At 44.2% G+C, this 19,385-nt stretch overlaps 1 protein-coding gene across 2 annotated transcripts in view; it reads right to left on the reverse strand.

The window, feature by feature from the left end:
* Positions 1-18,465: 18,465 nt before the first annotated feature.
* G6PC3 (glucose-6-phosphatase catalytic subunit 3) overlaps positions 18,466-19,385 on the reverse strand; it is a 47,363-nt gene continuing 46,443 nt past the window's right edge. For both annotated transcript variants that reach the window (XM_040329999.1, XM_040330000.1), the window contains exon 8: positions 18,466-18,969. In XM_040329999.1, coding sequence (XP_040185933.1) covers positions 18,612-18,969 — 358 coding nt within the window. In that variant the 3' untranslated portion in view covers positions 18,466-18,611. The remainder of the gene's footprint in view (positions 18,970-19,385) is intronic.

Here is a 19,385-nt window from a genome sequence, read left to right on the forward strand (position 1 = left end):
GACTTTTTCTGTCGGAATTTCCGACAGCAAAAATTTGAGAGCTTGTTCTCAAATTTTCCGATGGAAAAAAAAAATTACGATTACCTGTACGCACTAAAAAAAAACAAAAAAAACACGCATGCTCTGAATCAAGCAGAAGAACCGCACTGCCTATTGAACTTCATTTTTCTTGGCTCGTTGTACGTGTTGTACATCACCGCGTTCTTGACGATCGGAGTTTCAGACAACATTTGTGTGACCGTGTGTATGCAACACAAGTTTGAGCCAAAATTCAGTCGAAAAAAAAATAATCCACGTTTTTCTTGTCGGAATTTCCGATCGTGTCTACGCGGCATTAAGTAGTGTTTCCAAGATAAGTACATGTAGTTATTCCTTGTATCATAGTGTCAGTATGATACAAGGAATGGACAGCACAAAACCCCAGTTGTCATAATACATGGGGAAAATAAGTTGCAAGTTATGTGTGAATGGTCAGTGGAGTTCAGTGACAGATAGAAAACCCATCACTTGTCCGTTCAGGAGAGCAGCTTTTGAGCGTAAAAACCGCCTAATGTGCCTAAACGTACATTAATGTTAGCCGCTTTTAGTGCTTAAGCGTTTTTTGTTTTTTTTTTCATTTCAATGGCCAGAAAGAATTAATATTCTGACCAATAAAATTGATAAACGCCCAAGCGTTTGCGCGCCTAAAAAAAACATAGTTTGGGAGTGTTTTTGCAGCTGCTTTTCTCCTACCAGGAGCAGTTTTTGGACAAGCCCCGGCGTGCATGAGGCCTAACGGTTTTGGCGATTAGAGAGAGAAATGCTGTGCAGGGTAGAATATATAGAAATCGGATGTTCCTTGCTGATGAAGGGATAAAGTGATGCAACAGTAAGGTAGAGAAGAGTGTTGTGCACCCTGAATGCTACTGCAACCATAGAAACACGCTCTGCTCCTCACATGATATTGACTGGTTCTCTTCATTTGTCCAATAAACTGCAGCTGCTCCACAAGCTCCCCCTTGCTCCCCCATGCCATAGGTACTGTCCATCAATACTAGCACTAGAACTGGCAGAAAATGAGACAGGGAGGATCTATATAAATGCTGGGCCGGATTCAGAAAAGAGATACGCCGGCGTATCTCTGAGTCCGGCCGTCGTATCTCTGAGTCCGGCCGTCGTATCTATGCGACTGATTCATAGAATCAAGTTACGCATAGATATCCCTAAGATCCGACAGGTGTAAGTGACTTACATCGTTGTATCTTAGGCTGCAATTTCACGCTGGCCGCTAGGTGGCGCTTCCGTTTGTTTACGCGAGGAATATGCAGATTAGTATTTACGTCGATTCAGAAACGAACGACCGCCCGGCGCTTTTTTTTTACGTCGTTTGCGTTCGGCTTTTTCCGGCGTAAAGTTAACCCTGCTATGTGAGGGGTATGTGCGGTGTATCCTATGTTAAGTATGGCCGTTGTTCCCGCGCCGAGTTTTGAAATTTTTACGTCGTTTGCGAATACGGCTGGACGTAATTTACGTTCACGTCGAAAGCATGACGATTTGCCGACGTCATTTAGAGCATGCGCACTGGGATTCAGTCGCAGCCAGCGCATGCGCATCTCTTTCGGCGCGGGGACGCGCTTCATTTAAATGATACACACCCCCTACCCGCCGAATTTGAATTCCGCCGGGTGATTTACGCTACGCCGCCGCAACTTTACAGGCAAGTGCTTTGTGAATAAAGCACTTGCCTGAAAAACTTGCGGCGGCGTAACGTAAATGAGATATCTTACGCCAGCAGAAAGATCCGCTGATCTTTCTGAATCTGGCCCCGTGTCTTTATAGATAGTTCTGAAAACATACAGCTGTAACCACCATAGTAACTCTAGGCTCCTCCCACATGAGGCAGACTTTGTCGCTACAGAGTCCGTTGATCTCCACTGAGCTTGCGGATGACAAGCTCCTCTTTGCTTACTGAGCGGGGAGGGGCTTGTCAGGCGCCGATATCTCCTATGGGGAGATTGGACCAAAACCGACAGCATGTCCGTTTTCATCAGATCTCACCTGATCTGATCCGCCATGGACGTATCCCCATACATCTGTTTTTAGCGGATCGAATGTCAGCGGACATGTCTCCGCTGACATCCGACGCTCCATAGAGATGCATGGAGCGGCCGTTCAGGTCCGCTGTCAAAACTGGTAGGCGGACCTGAACGGTACGTCCGTGTGAAAGGGGCCTAAAAGACACGATCGGACTTTTTGACAACAACGGTCCAACGGACGTGTTTTATCGGACAATCCAACTGTCTGTATGCTCTATCAGACAATTGTTTTCGGTTTTTCAACAAATGTGAATGCTCTCAAACTTTCCGACAACAAATGTCCGATGGAGGATCATCCGATCGTGTGTACACAAGTCCATCGGACTAAAATCCAAAGTTCAAACGAGCATGCTCAGAACCATTGCTAAACATCAGACAACAATAGCAGAAGTTGCCCAAAGGGTGGCGGTAAAGAGCTGAAAAAACACGTGGTTTGGTGAATGTTGGCTGAAAAAGTTCTGCATACCAAGTTCACGGCCAACGCCACTTCGGACAAAAATCCACGGAAAACTCAGATGGAAGTCCGATCGTGTGTACGAGGCTTTAGAATTCTCCTGAGAATTGTTTGAATACTTAAACAGTAGCACGGACCCTGAAGCTGTAGCCTTGCTGCAGAAACCACTGCTCCATAGTTCCATGGTGGACAGTCACATGACTAAATTCCTTGTTCATGTGATTCCTGGTGCAGGGCAAGACTAAAGTTCATATTGGCCATTACTGTCCACCAGCAGAGATCATGCGATTCAATAGCTACGCAATTGGTCACCATCCGCTAAGCGATCCTGAAGCAGCAGTTTCTCCAGCAAGTGCACTTCCGTACTTCTGCTATTGTATATGCTGCAGGTTTAAGGCAGTAGAATAGCATGGGTGTGCAAATCTTATTTATGGTGGCAGGGCCCACCAAAAATGTTGTGTATAAATACACAGCATATATGAAAACAAGCAATCATTTTGTCATCTACTAATTTTAGATTTTAGTTTCTTTTTCATTTTTTATATTATAATTATATATTTTTAATTTAGTATTTTATGTTTTTTTTTTTATTCTTTTTCAAAAATGAATATTTTTTTATGGTAATAGGTATTTAAAATAGACCCTAAATTGGTTGTTATTTATTAAATAATTTGTTTAAAATAAATTTAGAAAAAAAAATTATAAGTGAGTTTTAAATGACAATAGTGGGACGCTGTACCCAAACAAAATTGACATCCTTTTTTCCCCACAAATAGAGCTTTATTTTGGTGGTATTTGATTATCTCTGCGATTTTTATTTTTTGCGCTATAAAGAGCGACAATTTTGAAAAAAAAAAAAAACACAATATTTTGTACTTTTTGCTATAAAAAATATCCCAATTTTTTTTCTCAGTTTAGGCCGATATGTATTCTTCTACATATTTTTGGTAATAAAAATCGCAATAAGCGTATATTGTTTGGTTTGCGCAAAAGTTATAGCATCTACAAAATAGGGGATAGATTTATGGCAAGTTTTTTTATTATTATTTTTTAGAAGTAATGGCGGCGATCTGCGATTTTATTAACGTAACTGCCACATTATGGCGGACACATCGGACACTTTTGACGCTATTTTGGGACCATTGTCATTTATACAGCAATCAGTGCTAAAAAAAATCACTGATTACTGTGTAAATGACACTGGCAGGGAAGGGGTTACCACTAGGGGGCGAGGAAGGTGTTAAGTGTGTCCTAGGGAGTGATTCTAACTGTGGGGGGCTGGGCTACAAGTGATCAGAGTAGTGCCACCCTATATTGGTGGTCAAAGAATTGGCCCTTTAAATTAGTGACCAGAGTGGTGCCACCTTATATTGGCGGGCAAAGAAATGGCCCTTTACATTAGTGGTCAGTCTAGTGCCACCTTACATTGGTGCTCAGAGGAGAAGATCCCAACTACACTGGTGGTCAGTGGTAAGAATGCCTCCTTTACAGATAGCTAAAAGGATCACTGGCATCAGTAATTACTTATCAGAGTCAGAAATTGGTGATTTCTCAAGGAACCCTTTACAACCTTTGAAGGAACCCTGGTTGAGAACAGCTGTGCCAGGGGCTAGCTTTAGTGTAACATACCAAATGGTGGATCACCAAAAATATAGAGTTTTTGGCAGAGAAGAGAAACAGGAAGTTCTGCTCTCTAGTGGTCTCCAGAACAGGAAGTTCGGCTCTCAATCGTGTCCTAGTGGTCTCCAGGACAGGAATTAGGTCAAATCTCCCCAAAAAGAAGGCAGTAAAAAGCTGAGTCTCACTTTTACTAAAGGGTAAAAGTTTGGGCTGAATTTTCCCTTTAAAAATAACGAATAATGACTTTATTTAACGTGACTTTTCCTAAAGCTACAATTTTCTTTCGATTTTCCAAAACCATATAATATGAGATCAAACCTTAATGCCGCGTACAGACGATCGGACATTCCGACAACAAAACCAAGACGTATGTTGGCTCAAACTTGTCTTGCATACACACGGTCGCACAAATGTTGTCGGAAATTCTGAACGCCAAGAACGCGGTCACGTACGACAGCACTATTAAAGGGAAGTTCAATACCAGTTGTGTTAGTAGATGTTTGGTGAGAGACGATTCGCACTTTGCAGGCTTTTCAGTCCATTACAGCGTGACGAATGTGCTATCTCCATTACGAACGCTAGTTTTACCAGACCGTCTGTTACTTGATTAAGAGCATGCATGGAATTTTGTGCGCCGGAATTGTCCACACACGATCGGAATTTAGGAGAACGGAATTCTGTTGTCGGAAAATTTGAGAACCGGCTCTCAAATTTTTGTTGACAGAAATTCCAACGGAGACTACACACGGTCAGAATTTCCGACAACAAGCTCCCATCGAACATTTGTTGACGGAAATTCCGAGTGTGTGTACGTGGCATGAGGCCCCGTACACACGACCGAGTTTCTCGGCAGAATTCAGCCAGAAACTCGGAGCTGTATTCTGCCGAGAAACCCGGCCGTGTCTACACTTTCGGCCGAGGATCTCGGCGAGGAAATAGAGAACATGTTCTCTATTTCCTCGTTGTTCAATGGGAGATCCTCGGCGGCTTCACAAGGAACTCGACGAGCAAAACGATGTGTTTTGCCCGTCGAGTTCCTCGGACGTGTGTACGGGGCCTAAGAGTTTCAATTTGTATGCGATCAGGCATGCCTTTGCACTACATGGTTCTGGTAAATCTAAAGGAAATCAGACAACAAAAGTTGTAGATTGTGTATGAGGTCTTACTGATAAACCTTATGCCGCGTACACACGACCGTATTTAATGTCAAAAACAACGTTTTTATCTACGTGATTTTTGTCAAGCCTGCCTTGCCTACACACGATCGTGAAAAAAAAGAGCAGTGACGTACAACACGTACGACGGTACTATAAAGGGGAAGTTCCATTGGGATGGCGCCACCCTTTGGGCTGCTTTTGTTGATTTCGTGTTACAGCGTTAGTAAAAGTTTGATGAGAGACAATTTGCGCTTTTCAGTCTGTTACAGCGTGACGAATGTGGTATCTCCATTACGAACGCTAGTTTTACCAGAACGAGCGCTCCCGTCTCCTAACTTGCTTCTGAGCATGTGCGTTTTTTTCCGTCAAAGAGTACACACGACCGTTTTTTACGATGAGAAAAACGACGAGAAAAAATAGAGCATGTTCTAAAATTTTAATGCCCATTTTTCACGTCGTGAAAAATGCTCTGGAGCCTACACACGGCCGTTTTTAATGACCAATTAAAAAAATCATGAAAAAATGTCGCGTGCACGCGGCTTTAATTTCTCTATCTGGGTAATGCAAACTGTAAGAATAACTGCACTTTAAACAACCTGTGTTTTTGCAAGGTATTGCTCAGCCTGTGTGCTTAATGAAGTGACTTGAATATTTGAATCACGATCATGATATTCATGATTAGGTTATATTCTGCTGATGAAAAAACGTCTTGGAGGTTGCCATTTCAAATGTTAAAAATGATTTTTCCTTTAGTCACAAAGAACATACCCAAATGTGAATCTATACATAGGTGTGTGTGTGCATTTCATTTCTACTGTATGTACCACCGCACAAAACTAACGGTTGTATTTACGATAAGCATTTCTGTGTTGGCGTGCGCATATACACACAGGTCATACTTGTATTAATGGAAGATTTTATCCCACCAAGGACCAAACTGAAATAATTACGAGTGTCTACAGAAGTATTTCACAGTTGTTAAAACAAAGTTGTGTAATGTTTGAGAAATGTGCTGTTCCCCCCTCCCCCCCATCTGTCCTTAAAACTAATTTTTCCCTTTCCTCCCTTCGAAATCATATATTATGTTAATAATGACACTGTTTGACTGCTATGCAAGTCAGTCCCTAAAAGGGGCAACTCCGCCCAAAATGGTTTCCCCCCCCCTCCAGGTTCTGGATAGTGGCGGGAAGTGAAGCCCTGCTCTAGTCCACCCTAACCCTAATCCAAAATGAAGAAATACGTAGTCTTTGGCTGGTTGGGTCATAGCTAGTGGAGCATGCTGGGATATAAAGTGGAGCATGCTGGGATATAAAGACGGACATCACCTGAGTTGCCAGGAGAAGACTTTCTCTGCTTCACTTTTATTTTGGCCAAAAACACTACTGCTGAAAAGGTATTTTTTAACACTAAAGAATTGTGTGAACGTTATATATACAGTTGGGCTTGTTTAATAAGGCAATGACCGATACACAAATGAAGAAAACCATGGCAACCAATCAAAATCGATTTTTTTCTAAATGACCGAAATCAGATTGTTTGTTCTGGGTTCTTTATTTTGCTAATTGTTGTTTCTCTCTGCATTGCCTTATTAAATAAGACACACAGTTTGTTGGCAAAACAAGTTCCCATTTAATATGTTGAGATCTGTTTATTGTGCAACTAGAGCCTAAGATGGTGGTATTGAACACTAATGGCACTTATTTATTTAGATCATTTTTTAAACTAAAAAGTACAATTGTTTATGGTTAGGCCTATTAAGGGGAGTAATTATAAAGCGTTACTGAATTGCCACTTACCGTATATACTTGAAAATGCCCCCCTCGGCTTATACTCGAGTCACCTTTTTGCGCCTGATCTCCCGGACTTTGGGGACCCGGTACCGACCCGAGCTCCCCTGGACTCCAAACTTGGCACACATATAGCCCCACTTCCTCTACAAGTGTGCAAAGTTTGGGGTAGATTCAGAGAGAGTTACGCCGGCGTATCAGTAGATACGCCGTCATAACTCTGAATCTACGCCGTCGTAAATTTAAGCGTATTCTGGAAACCAGATACGCTTAAATTAGGCTAAGATACGAGCGGCGTAAGTCTCTTACGCCGTCGTATCTTAGTTGCATATTTACGCTGGCGGCTAGGTGGCGTTTCTGTCGTTTTCGGCATAGAATATGCAAATGACCTAGATACGCAGATTCACAAATGTACGTACGCCCAGCGCTATTTTTTTACGTCGTTTACGTTAGGCTTTTTCGGCTTAAGGTTGCTCATGCTCTTATGTTAAAGCGGTGGTTCACCCTAAAAACGACTTTCCACTATTACACTGCCCCCCCGCATTACAATATGATTATGCCTTTAATTTTTTTTTTGCTGCTGTACATACCTGGGTACAGCTATTCACCCGTGTCCTCCGGGTTGCGAGTCCCGCGGGAGTGGGCGTTCCTAACATGGCGGTGATTGACATTTTGACTAAAAAACAAGCTCCCCCCGTCGCGTAAGCAGCGTCACGATTGGCGGAAGGAGCCGAACGGCGAGTCGGCGCTATACTGCGCCTGCGCATCGCCATTCGGCTCCTTTCGCCAGTCGTGACGCGGCTTACGCGACGGGGGGGAGCTAATTTTTTAGTCAAAACGTCAATCACCGCCATGTTAGGAACGCCCACTCCCGCGGGACTCGCAACCCGGAGGACACGGGTGAATAGCTGTACCCAGGTATGTACAGCAGCAAGAAAAAAATTAAAGGCATAATCGTATTGTAATGCGGGGGGGCAGTGTAATAGGGGAAAGTCGTTTTTAGGGTGAACCACCGCTTTAAGTATGGACGTCGTTCCCGCTTCGAATTTTGAATTTTTTACGTCGTTTGCGTAAGTCGTTCGCGAATAGGGCTGGACGTAATTTACGTTCACGTCGAAAGCAATGACGTCCTTGCGGCGTACTTTGGAGCAATGCACACTGGGAAATTCCACGGACGGCGCATGCGCCATTCGGGAAAAACGTCAATCACGTCGGGTCACCAATAATTAACATAAAACACGCCCCCTCATTTGAATTACGCACGCTTACGTCGGCCCCATTTACGCTACGCCGCCATAACTTAGGAGGCAAGTGCTTTGTGAATACAGCACTTGCCTCACTGACTTACGGCGGCGTAGCGTAAATATGATACGCTGCGCCGCCGTAAAAATGTGCGGATGTACCTGAATCCAGCCCTTTGTTGTCTGGGGACCTACGGCCGGGGAGCACCGACTTTTCAAAGTCGGGCACCCCTTCCATAGACTCCCATGTTAAATAGTAATTTCTCCGGTAAATTTGGGGACCTGGTATCAGCCGGCCGTAGGTCCCCTAGACTCGAAACCTGGTACACATGTAGCTCCAGTTCTCCTCTACAAGTGTACGAAGTTTGCTGTCTGGGGGACCTACGACCGGGGAGCAATGATTTTTCAAAACCGGGCACCCCTTCTATATACTCCCATGTTAAAAACGTAAGTCTAGTCATGGACAATTTTCCCTGTTTTTTGTGGTAAAATTAGGTGCCTCAGCTTATATTCGGGTCGGCTTATACTCGAGTATATACGGTATTTGTTATCACATATCTGGTTGAAGATTATGGAGCTCCTTTGAATTCACCCAACTGATGTACCCCAGAAATCAAATCTCAGTTTGGCATATTTCCTATGTACAGTTTGTTGCACTATTTATAATTGTATTACATTATTCTATTCAATAGTCCTGATCCTTTAAGGGCCTGTGTTGATGGCATGGGTTTGCTTATGGGATAATTCAGAATTCATTGACAGGTGCATTTGACCTGCTTCAAACGGGTTTTGCATTTACGAAGACTTGTATAGTCCTGAAACAATGCTGACACTTGCCCTTAAAGTAACAGAGACTCTTTAAATCCCACCCCTGTGACCTATTTATACAAATCTTTCCTTCACAACTCCGCCGTTGTTCCGTCAGAGCCTGCGCGTCTAAAGCCTTGTACACACGATCAGATTGTTGGCAGGGGATTGTGTGATGACAGACTATTGGCCTAAAATCCTTCAGACAATTGTTGTCCAACTTTTGGCCAACAAATGTTGGATGGCAGGCTAGTAAATTTTCAGCGGACAACGGTCAGATTTTCGTATTTTCTGTATACAAGTACGTCACACAAAAGTCCAAAGTACAAACACGCATGCTCGGAATCAATGCCCACCAAACACGACATTAGCAGAAGGTGCCCAAAGGGTGGCGCTCAAGAGCTGAAATTCCACGTAGTACGTCACTACATTTGTGTTTGTTGGCCGACAATTGTGTGCCGTTAGTATGCAAGACAAGATCCAGGCACTTGCCCTTTTGACAAAAGTCTGACGCTCGGTTGGCCAAAAATCGTATCGTGTGTACCAGGCTTAAAGCTGGGTTTCCGGGCATAATTTTTTATTTTTAATGCAAGCTAAAATTAATCACATTAAAGGGGTGTTCCAGCCTGTTTTTAGGTTAATTAAAAGTCAGCAGCTACAAAATGTGTAGCTGCTGGCTTTTAATAAAAAGACACTTACCTGCTCCACGTTTCCAGCGACGCGGCGGCCGGGGCTCCGCTCCTCGCCCCCCCTCGCCGGCCGGCGTCTTCATTCCTAGTGTGGGCAACCGGCAGTGACAGCTTTCGGCTTCGCGGCCGGGCACCCACTGCGCAATTACGTGCGAGCGGCACTGCGCATGCGCGAGCGGCGCCGTCCGATTGGACAGGCGCTCGCCTACAGGGAGGGGCTGCAATAAGGCGATTAAGCTATTCGCCTTACCAGCCCCTCGGCGGAAGGAGGAAGTGGGATAGGAAGTCCCACTCCTCCTGAAGTCCCCACTCCCCCCCCCAAAAAAAATGACATGCCAAATGTGGCATGTAAGGGGGCAAGGAGTGGATTAAGCGGAAGTTCCATTTTTAGGTGGAACTCCGCTTTAAATAGTCCCTAAAACATATTAATAGCTCTCCAATTATTCCAGAGATTTCAAACACTTGCCTTATATCCTCCAGCCCATGTTGTGGCCGTATCCATCATATGTGGGGCATGTGAAGCCCAGTTCCTTCTTCTTCCTGGTTTTCAGGGAGAGGTGCATGCTGGGCGATTTTTAGGCACAGTAATGCCCAGAGACTCCTGGGAAATGAGTGTCATCATTTCCCAGAAGGCAATGGCGTCTTAGGACAGGAAGTTGAAACACCTAGGACCAGGAACTAGGCAGATTATGAAATGTGCCTAGTAACAGCCAGATAGAAGTGAGTAAAACAATTTATTTATTTTTTTACATTAAAGGCAAGCTGTTAATAGAAAGTTCATTTTTAGGGTGGAACTCCGCTTTAAATTTGAAGGATCATGTGACCTCCTCCCAGTTTGCAGTGGCCAATCCTGGGGCTTGAACACTGTCACATAAAGGAGGGGTTGACATAATGTACCCTGTGTAAGCTCTGAAACAATTCAACATGGAGCTTACACAGGGATATGACTGCACAGCAAGGAAAGAACAGAAGAGGGCAGGTATAGAGGGTATAAAAGGGTCAGGGACTTTGTAGACTTCCTTCCTCCCCAGTCCCGCTCATTCATCACTACACATTAAAAGCCTCCTTTAAAAAGAATACTATCTGCAAACGAGGCAATAATGAGCTATTTGAGTGTGACTGGCTTTTTTTTTTTAAGATAAATATGCCGTTTAGTGGATGCAGCCATCTTGTTAGGTTAAATTACAATAATAGGAATATAACTCAGAGACAGTGACATAACTCAGGTACTCTATTCCATGACATATGTAATATCCTAAGAATAGAGCTTTCTTAGGTATACAGAATCAGAATGGAATATGGCTGTTGTTCACTTGTGTTGGGAGAAATCACTCAGCATTTAAGATATTTGTGTAACATTTAATGTATATTTACCCTAAATTTATTATAAAATCGTTTTTTTAAGGGCTTGTTCACACTGAAACTCCATGCGGGAAACCTGCATTCCGTGCGTGTTTCCAGCGCCACATTCAAAACGCACTGGGTGCGGTTGTCAATATAAATCCTTACGATACCCCAAACGCAGATCGCAACTGCAGTGTGTTTGCTTGAATCAGATCTCATGGTACCGCAATGTGGATGGGGCAGTATGGTCGGATGTTTTTTCACCTTAATGCATAGGATGCATTAAGGTGAAAAAACATGTACATTTCGGCCTAGATTCACGTAGGGCGGCATTACGTTGTGCGGGCGTAACGTATCTTATTTACGCTACGCCGCCGCTACTTAGAGAGGCAAGTGCTGTATTCACAAAGCACTTGCGTCCTAAGTTATGGCGGCGTAGCGTAAATCGGTCGGCGTAAGCGCGCGTAATTCAAATGTGGAATAGGTGGGCGTGTTTTATGTAAATTAAGCATGACCCCCACGTAAATGACGCTTCGAACGAACGGCACATGCGGCGTCCGTGGACGTATCCCAGTGCATATGCGTCGGATAGAAAGCCTAAAATACGTCGAACACTGCCTACGACGTGAACGTAACTTACGCACAGCCCTATTCGCGTACGACTTACGTGAACGACGTAAAAAGATACGCCTGCTCCGACGTCCATACCTTGCATGGGCTGCGCCACCTAGAGACCAGCTTTATCTTTACGCCGGCATATGTCTTACGTAAACGGCGTAACTAATTGCGACGGGCGTACGTACGTTCGTGAATCGGCGTATCTAGCTCATTTACATATTCTATGCGGAAATCAACGGAAGCGCCACCTAGCGGCCAGCGTAAATATGCACCCAAGATACGACGGCGTAGGAGACTTACGCTGCTCGTATCTTGGCCAAATCTATGCGTAACTGATTATATGAATCAGGCGCATAGATACGACGGCGGCCATTCGGACTTAAGACGGCGTATCTGGAGATACGCCGTCGTAAGTCTTTGAGAATCTGGCCCATCCTGTCCCTTTAATATGGCTGCCCTGTGTACAAATATATATATATACCGTGTTTCCCCCGAAAATAAGCCCGGGTCTTATATTAATTATGCCAACAAAAGACACAGTAGGGCTTATTTTTGGGGTAGGTCTTACTATGTATTGTGCTGTCTTCTCTCCCCCTCTCCCTTCCTGCCTGTCTGGAATCCCCAGTGTGAACCGAGTTAAAATGCTTGTAAAATCCTACAATCCACTTTAGTACAGTATTATATAATGTACAATGTGCGTGTTCCTGTAATATAATTGTGCCAAATACCTTTGTTATAGCGCCGCTCTGCGCTTCTGTGATCCGCCGGAGCTCTCTTCCCCGTAATTATATTACAGAAACACACACATTGTACATTATATAATACTGTAATAGAGTGGATTTTAGGATTTTACAAGCATTTTTAACTAGGGCTTATTTTCGGGGTAATTCTTATATTGCAGCCCTCCTGGAAAATAATGCTAGGTCTTATTTTCAGGGTAGGTCTTATTTTTGGGGAAACAGGGTATATATATATATAAACTGTGCAAATAAACAATTTTTTAAACACTTAAAAAATGTACATTAAGCTGATCATGGTCACATGCATATTTAAGAAACCATAAAAAGTCTATACAGTAACTTCCCTTGGGTACGTGCAAAACAAGTCTTCTAATTAAGTTATAATATTACTTTCATTTCAAGGCTAGCTTAGGCTTTGCTAAAGGATTCTCAACATATTAAATAACGGAACTGGTCTCAGGTGTCGTTTACAGTTTATTTTGTACAAAAAGCCAGGTTTTTAATTTTATTTTTGAAATTTTCAGGAGATAATATAGGATGGGGTGTGGGTGGGTTCACCTTAAAATAATGTCTTAAGGCTTTAGCCCCTCCCTCACCATCACATGCAGTGGACTTGTGCAACTGTCTCGTAATTTGTTGTGTAAATAAATATATATATTTTTTTCTAAATTAATAAAGAGGAAACCTCACATGTTGTTCGACAGTATTACGTGCAGAGTTGGGGGCTCTGGGTGGACTCCGTGAACGGCTCGGTCCGCTGTAAACTCCCGTTTTTTGTGTGTCTCTGTGTCTCCTTCACATGCTGTGGGTATGGATTTTCATCTGAGTATTTTGTAATATGTCCTGTTTGTCCTTGTATAAATAAAACGTGCTCAGACTTGCAGGAATCTCTCTCTCTGTCCGGGTGTCTGATTTATTTTTTCCGCACGGCTACATATTAAAATATGACCTATGTGGATGAGGATTTCCAGGGCAGGTGGAAGTCAAGCACCTATTTTGGGTCCTATGGTAAGAAATCCCTTTGCCTGTAATGGTGGGACTCTTGGTGAGACATATCAAACAAGCATGCATATGGCACGTTTGGAGGATGATTAACAGGAGAACGATATCATTCCAGTCTCTGGGGAGACAAGTAAAGCCCTATACATACGCATTGAATGTTGAGCGCCATTGGCCGGTTTAATAGAAACCAGCTGTCATTCGGCCCATGTGTCCGTCAGAAGCCAGTGTAAGATTGGGGTGATCAGACTCCAGCGGTAGGTGCGTTTTTTAGTGAGTATGCCAGTCCAGAACTGAATTTTTAAGAGCCTGGTAGCCCACTTTTATTTAAAAGCACAAAAAGTTCACAAATACATCAGTAGCCCTCACAGGGGGGGTTCCACCATTACTGTATATTGCATACTCAACACTTTAGCCTCCTGGCTTTTAATCTTGCCATACAGTTGCTTCGGGCCTTTAGCCCAGGCCATAGGTCTGCTTCTCAAAACAAACAGTTTCCTAGAGTTAAGCTCTCTCCTAGTTTACTCCTGATCAGCGCATACCTCCCAACATTTGAACTTCTCAATGAGGGACACTTGAGGCAAGGGACAACCTGCGGCGCGCACCACTGCAAAATGTGGGTGTGTAAAATACAGAGTGCAGGGGTGTGGGGTGTGTAATGCAGAGAATGCAGGGTGGGGAGTGTGTGATGCACAGAACGCAGGGTTTAGGTGGGTGTAATGCACAGAATGCAGGGGTTAAGAGTGTTTGGAGTTGCGATACGTACTGTGCAGGGTTGCAGGGTGCGCTGTGTACTGAGTGCAGGGTTGCGGGGTTCGCTGTGTACTGAGTACAGGATGGCGGGGTGCGCTGTGTACTAAGTGCAGGGTGGCGGGGTGTACTGAGTGCAGGGGTGTGCTGTGTACTGAGAGCAGGGTGGCGGGGTGCGCTGTGTACTGAGTGCAGGGTTGCAGGGTGCGCTGTGTACTGAGTGCAGGGTGGCGGGGTGCGCTGTGTACTGAGTGCAGGGTGGCGGGGTGTGCTGTGTACTGAGTGCAGGGTGGTGGGGTGTGCTATGTACTGAGTGCAGGGTTGTGGGAGAGGGGGGTAGAGAGGAGAGGGAGGGGAGGGAGGAGAGGGGGAGAGGGAGGGAGGAAGGGGGAAGAAGGAGGGGGAGAGGGAGGGAGGGGGAGAGGGGGGAAGTGAGAGAGATCCTAGCCCTGTCTGTAGTCCCTCCTGTGGGAAGGTGTTGCTAGCAATGGCACCATCCTAATCGGTGCGACACTGCATCTGCGACGCTGCACCGATTTCAAAAAGTAGTTTCTCTACTATTTTTGCGATTTCAGCCCTCGATTTAAATTGACATCTGTGCAATAACCTGCACAGATATCTCTGTAATCGCGGCCAAAATCGGGACTGACAGGCAGGAGTGAAATCAGCTGAACTCGCACGGCTTCACTCCCGCAGCCCAGTGTGAACCTGGGCTTAGACTGCTTTCACGCTGATCCACACGTGTAGGGCACCTGTGGCTTTCCTGCAGGTTAGCTGCACAAAGCCATAGACTTTTATTATATCCTGCGAGTTTGGTGCGCTTTCTGAAAACACACCAAAGCTCCTGAATGAAGGAGTTTTGGCGCGCTTTCAGAAAGTGCATCATACCCGTAAAATTTAATAGAAGTCTATGGTAAAGCGCAGCTAACCCACAGGAAAGCCACAGCATAATTATTAATGTGAAATATATTTTCCTTGCTAAAGAACATTATTTTTTATCAAGTCGTTATGGGTAAAGTTCCACTTAAATTGAACAAGTTGAAGTTAGAAGATGATCGGCTACCATGCACAGCTGCACCAGATTTTGCACTCTTCGTTTTTAGTAAATCAACTTCACGGTATTCAAGCGCATTCGCCTTACAAGAAAAACTACCAGCAGAATTTTACCAGGTGAGAACCAGGTGAGGGCATTTGTGATGGCTGCACCCCTCTGAATAATTAAGTTCCCCCCCAAAAAAGGCTCCATTGTCTATGGAGGAACAAAGGCACTTTATTATTGAAATATCTTCTGCCTAAAATACAGTAAATGTGTATACATAAAACTATAAAGTAACATCAACTTTACCGAAGGGTTGTTTGGTTGCTCACAGGTAACATAATACTTCCACTAAACGGGAAAACATTGTTGGACACTTTCCAGTTCACATGCACAAAGCCAGCTTCAAGCCCTGACCTCAACCCTATAGAACACCTTTGGGGTGAATTGAAATATATTTTACAAGCCAGGTCAGTCTGTCCTCTTAAAGCGGAGAATAGACTCCTGCGGGGGTCACGTCCTTTACCTCCCCCTGCTGTCTTCTGGGAAACACACAGGTCCCAGAAGACAGCGGAGACCCGCTAGAATGCGCAGTGCGACTCGCACATCTGCAGTAGGAAACCGGGAAGTGAAGCCGCAACGCTTCACTTCCTGATTCCCTCACCCAGGATGGCGGCGGGTGCCGCCAAGAGCCCAATGATTGATTGGCTTCGGCTGCCGACATCCCGGGCACCCTGGACAGGTAAAGTGTCCATTTATTAAAAGTATTTGTAGCTGCAGTATTTGTAGCTGCTGGCTTTTAATATTTTTTTTTTTTAGGCGGACCTCCACTTTAAATGCTTTTGGTTGAATGGGCATTAAATCCAACACACCTCAGAATCTTGTGGAAAGCCTTCCCAGAAGATTTCAAGCTGTTAGAGCCACAAATGGAAGCAACACCATAATAATGGCCATGGTTTTAGAGCAGGATGTACAACAAGTTTAAAGAAGTGTGATGGTCAGGTTCTATAAACCTTTGGTCATATAGCGTACCTCTGCAACCCCAACATGAAAATCCAGTGCAACGAAGTTCCTCTGACCGTCAGAATAAGGGATCAGCCTCATAAGGAATCCACCAGACTGAAAGACAGAACAGGAACAGAAAAAGAATGGAGCTCACCAAAGGACTTCAACAATGGTGGCTCTAAATAGCCTGACAATCTGTTTCTTCACCCTTCAATTTTCATCCAGTAAAAGGACAGCAAATAAATAAATAACTAATGTAATGCTAAAACAGATGAACCTGAAATTTTCCACATGTTGTCATGTTACAACCAAAAGCCTAAATGTATTTTATTTGATAGACCAACACAAAGTGGCACATCATTGTGAAGTGGAAGGAAAATTATAAATGGTTTTCAAAATATTTTACAAATAAATATCTGAAAAGTGTGGCGTGCATTTGTATTCAGCCCCCTTTGCTTTGATACCACTAAATAAAATCTAGTGGAACCAATTGCCTTTAGAAGTCACCTAATTAGTAAATAGAGTCCACCTGTGTGTAATTTAATCTCAGTACAAATACAGATGTTCTGTGAAGCCCTCCGAGGTTTGTTAGAGAACCTTAGGGCCCTTTCACACGGGCGGACGAACGGACCGTTTATTACAAGTCCGTTTACGGACTTGTAATGTATCCCTATGGGATTGCAGACGTTAGCGGATGATGCATCCGCTAACGCCCGTAACGATCCGCGTCCGCAAAGTTCCGCTTTTTCAGACGGAAGAAAACACTATTTTTCTTCCGTCTGGCGGAACGGATTGGATGAATATGGACAGACGGTCCGTATTCATCCGATTCCCCATAGGGGAGAGCGGAGGAGAGACAGGGCGGTCTCTGCACTGTGTGCGGGGACAGCCCTGTCCGCCGACAGCTCAGCAGGGATTAACGGAGGAATCCCCGCTGAGCCAAACCGGCTAACGGAGCGGATCAATATGGATCCGCTCCGTGTGAAAGAGCCCTTAGAGAACAAACAGCATCATGAAGGCCAAGGAACATCCCAGACAGGTCAGGGATAAAAGTTGTGGAGAAGTTTAAAGCAGGGTTAGGTTATAAAAAATATCCCAAGCTTTGAATATCTCACGGAGCTCTGTTTAATCCGTCATCCGAAAGTGGAGAGTATGGCACAACTGCAAACCTACTAAGACATGGCCGTCCACCTAAACTGACAGGCCGGGCAAGGAGAGCATTAATCAGAGAAGCAGCCAAGAGGCCCATGGTAACTCTGGAGGAGCTGCAAAGATCTACAGCTCAGGTGGGAGAATCTGTCCACAGGACAACTATTAGTTGTGCTCTCCACAAATCTGCCCTTTATGGAAGAAGAAAGCCATAAGAAGTCCCGTTTGCAGTTTGCGTGAAGCAATGTGTGGGACACAGCGAACATGTGGAAGAAGGTGCTTTGGTAAGAAGGAACTTTTTGGCCTAAAAGCAAAACTCTATGTGTGGCGGAAAACTAATACTGCACATCACCCTGAACACACCATCCCCACTGTGAAACATGGTGGTGGCAGCATCATGTTGTGGGGATGCTTTTCTTCAGCAGGGACAGGGAAGCTGGTCAGAGTTGATGGGAAGATGAATGGAGCCAAATAAGGGGCAATCTTAGAAGAAAACCTGTTAGAGTCTGCAAAAGACTTGAGCTTGGGGCTGAGGTTCACCTTCCAGCAGGACAACGACCCTAAACATACAGCCAGAGCTACAATGGAGTGGTTTAGATCAAAGCCTATTCATGTGTTAAAATGTCTCAGTCAATGTCCAGATCTAAATCCAATTGAGAATCTGTGGCAAGACTTGAAAATTGCTGTTCACAGACGCTCTCCATCCAATCTGACAGAGCTTGAGCTATTTTGCAAAGAAGAATGGGCAAAAATGTCACTCTCTAGATGTGCAAAGCTGGTAGAGACACCCCCAAAAAGACTTGCAGCTGTAATTGCAGTGAAAGGAGGTTCTACCAAGTATTGACTCCGGGGGGCTAAATACAAGTGTACCCCACACTTTTCACAAATTTTTGTAAAAATTGTAAGCCATTTATTAATTTCTTTCCACTTTATAATTTTTTTGCCACTTTGTGTTGGTCCATCACATAAAATCCCAATAAAATACATTTACGTTTTTGGTTGTAACATGACAAAATGTGGAAAATTTGAAGGGGTATGAATACTTTTTCAAGGCACTGTAACTCTAACCTTTCTAAGCATCAAGTTTTCTATCCACTAATAATAGGAACAGTAAAAGGTTCTTTTTTGCGTACGGTCTCATCAGTCTCTCTTGTGTGTTCTCTCGAAGTCAAGTCTACTAACTAAGTATGGAGATAGAATGATGACAACCAGGGGGCAGAGAGCATGGCGCAGGAAGTTCAGCGTGTAGTAAAGGAGAGGAGGGGAAGGAAGTGGAAGAGATTGTTGGAGTTTTAGGAAGAGGACGGACAGGAGCAGGGAAATGCCTCTATCACGCCAGCTTGGAGTTTTTCTATTCAACTTCTGGTAGAGAGGACAACGTAGGGCAAATCCCAATCCCAGGGCATTCCCGGCACTCCTAGTGACAGAGGAGAATGGTCTTGTCTCTGGATGGATCCATTCTGATTTAGAACACCATTTAGTGGCCAGGTGAATGGACCTAACACAAGTGAGACATAAAAAATTAAAGTGGAACTACGGACAAAATAAAAAATGACATATATGCTGCAGTCTGTTAACAGTGTGAACACAACAATATTAGATTTTCAGAGTTCCTCCTGCAACATTGTTTTATTACCTCTTGATCCTGCCAGTACATCTTCCCTTTTTCACTTCCTTTAGAGCCCTTTCACACTGGAAACGCCTATAGCGGAGCGTTAAAATAGCGGTAAAACACAGCGATTTTACCGTTTTTTTTACCGCGATTATACCGCGTTTTTACAGCGTTTTCAATTCATTTCAATGGAGAGGGGCGATTTTGGAGCGTTTTTTTCAGCGCTCAAAAGCTGCTCCAAAGATGCTGCTTTCAGGACTTTTCTCAATGCTCCTCCAGCGCAACGCCTCAGTGTGAAAGGG

Source organism: Rana temporaria, chromosome 12 (genome assembly GCF_905171775.1).
Source record: "Rana temporaria chromosome 12, aRanTem1.1, whole genome shotgun sequence".
In the NCBI taxonomy this organism is placed as follows: domain Eukaryota; kingdom Metazoa; phylum Chordata; class Amphibia; order Anura; family Ranidae; genus Rana; species Rana temporaria.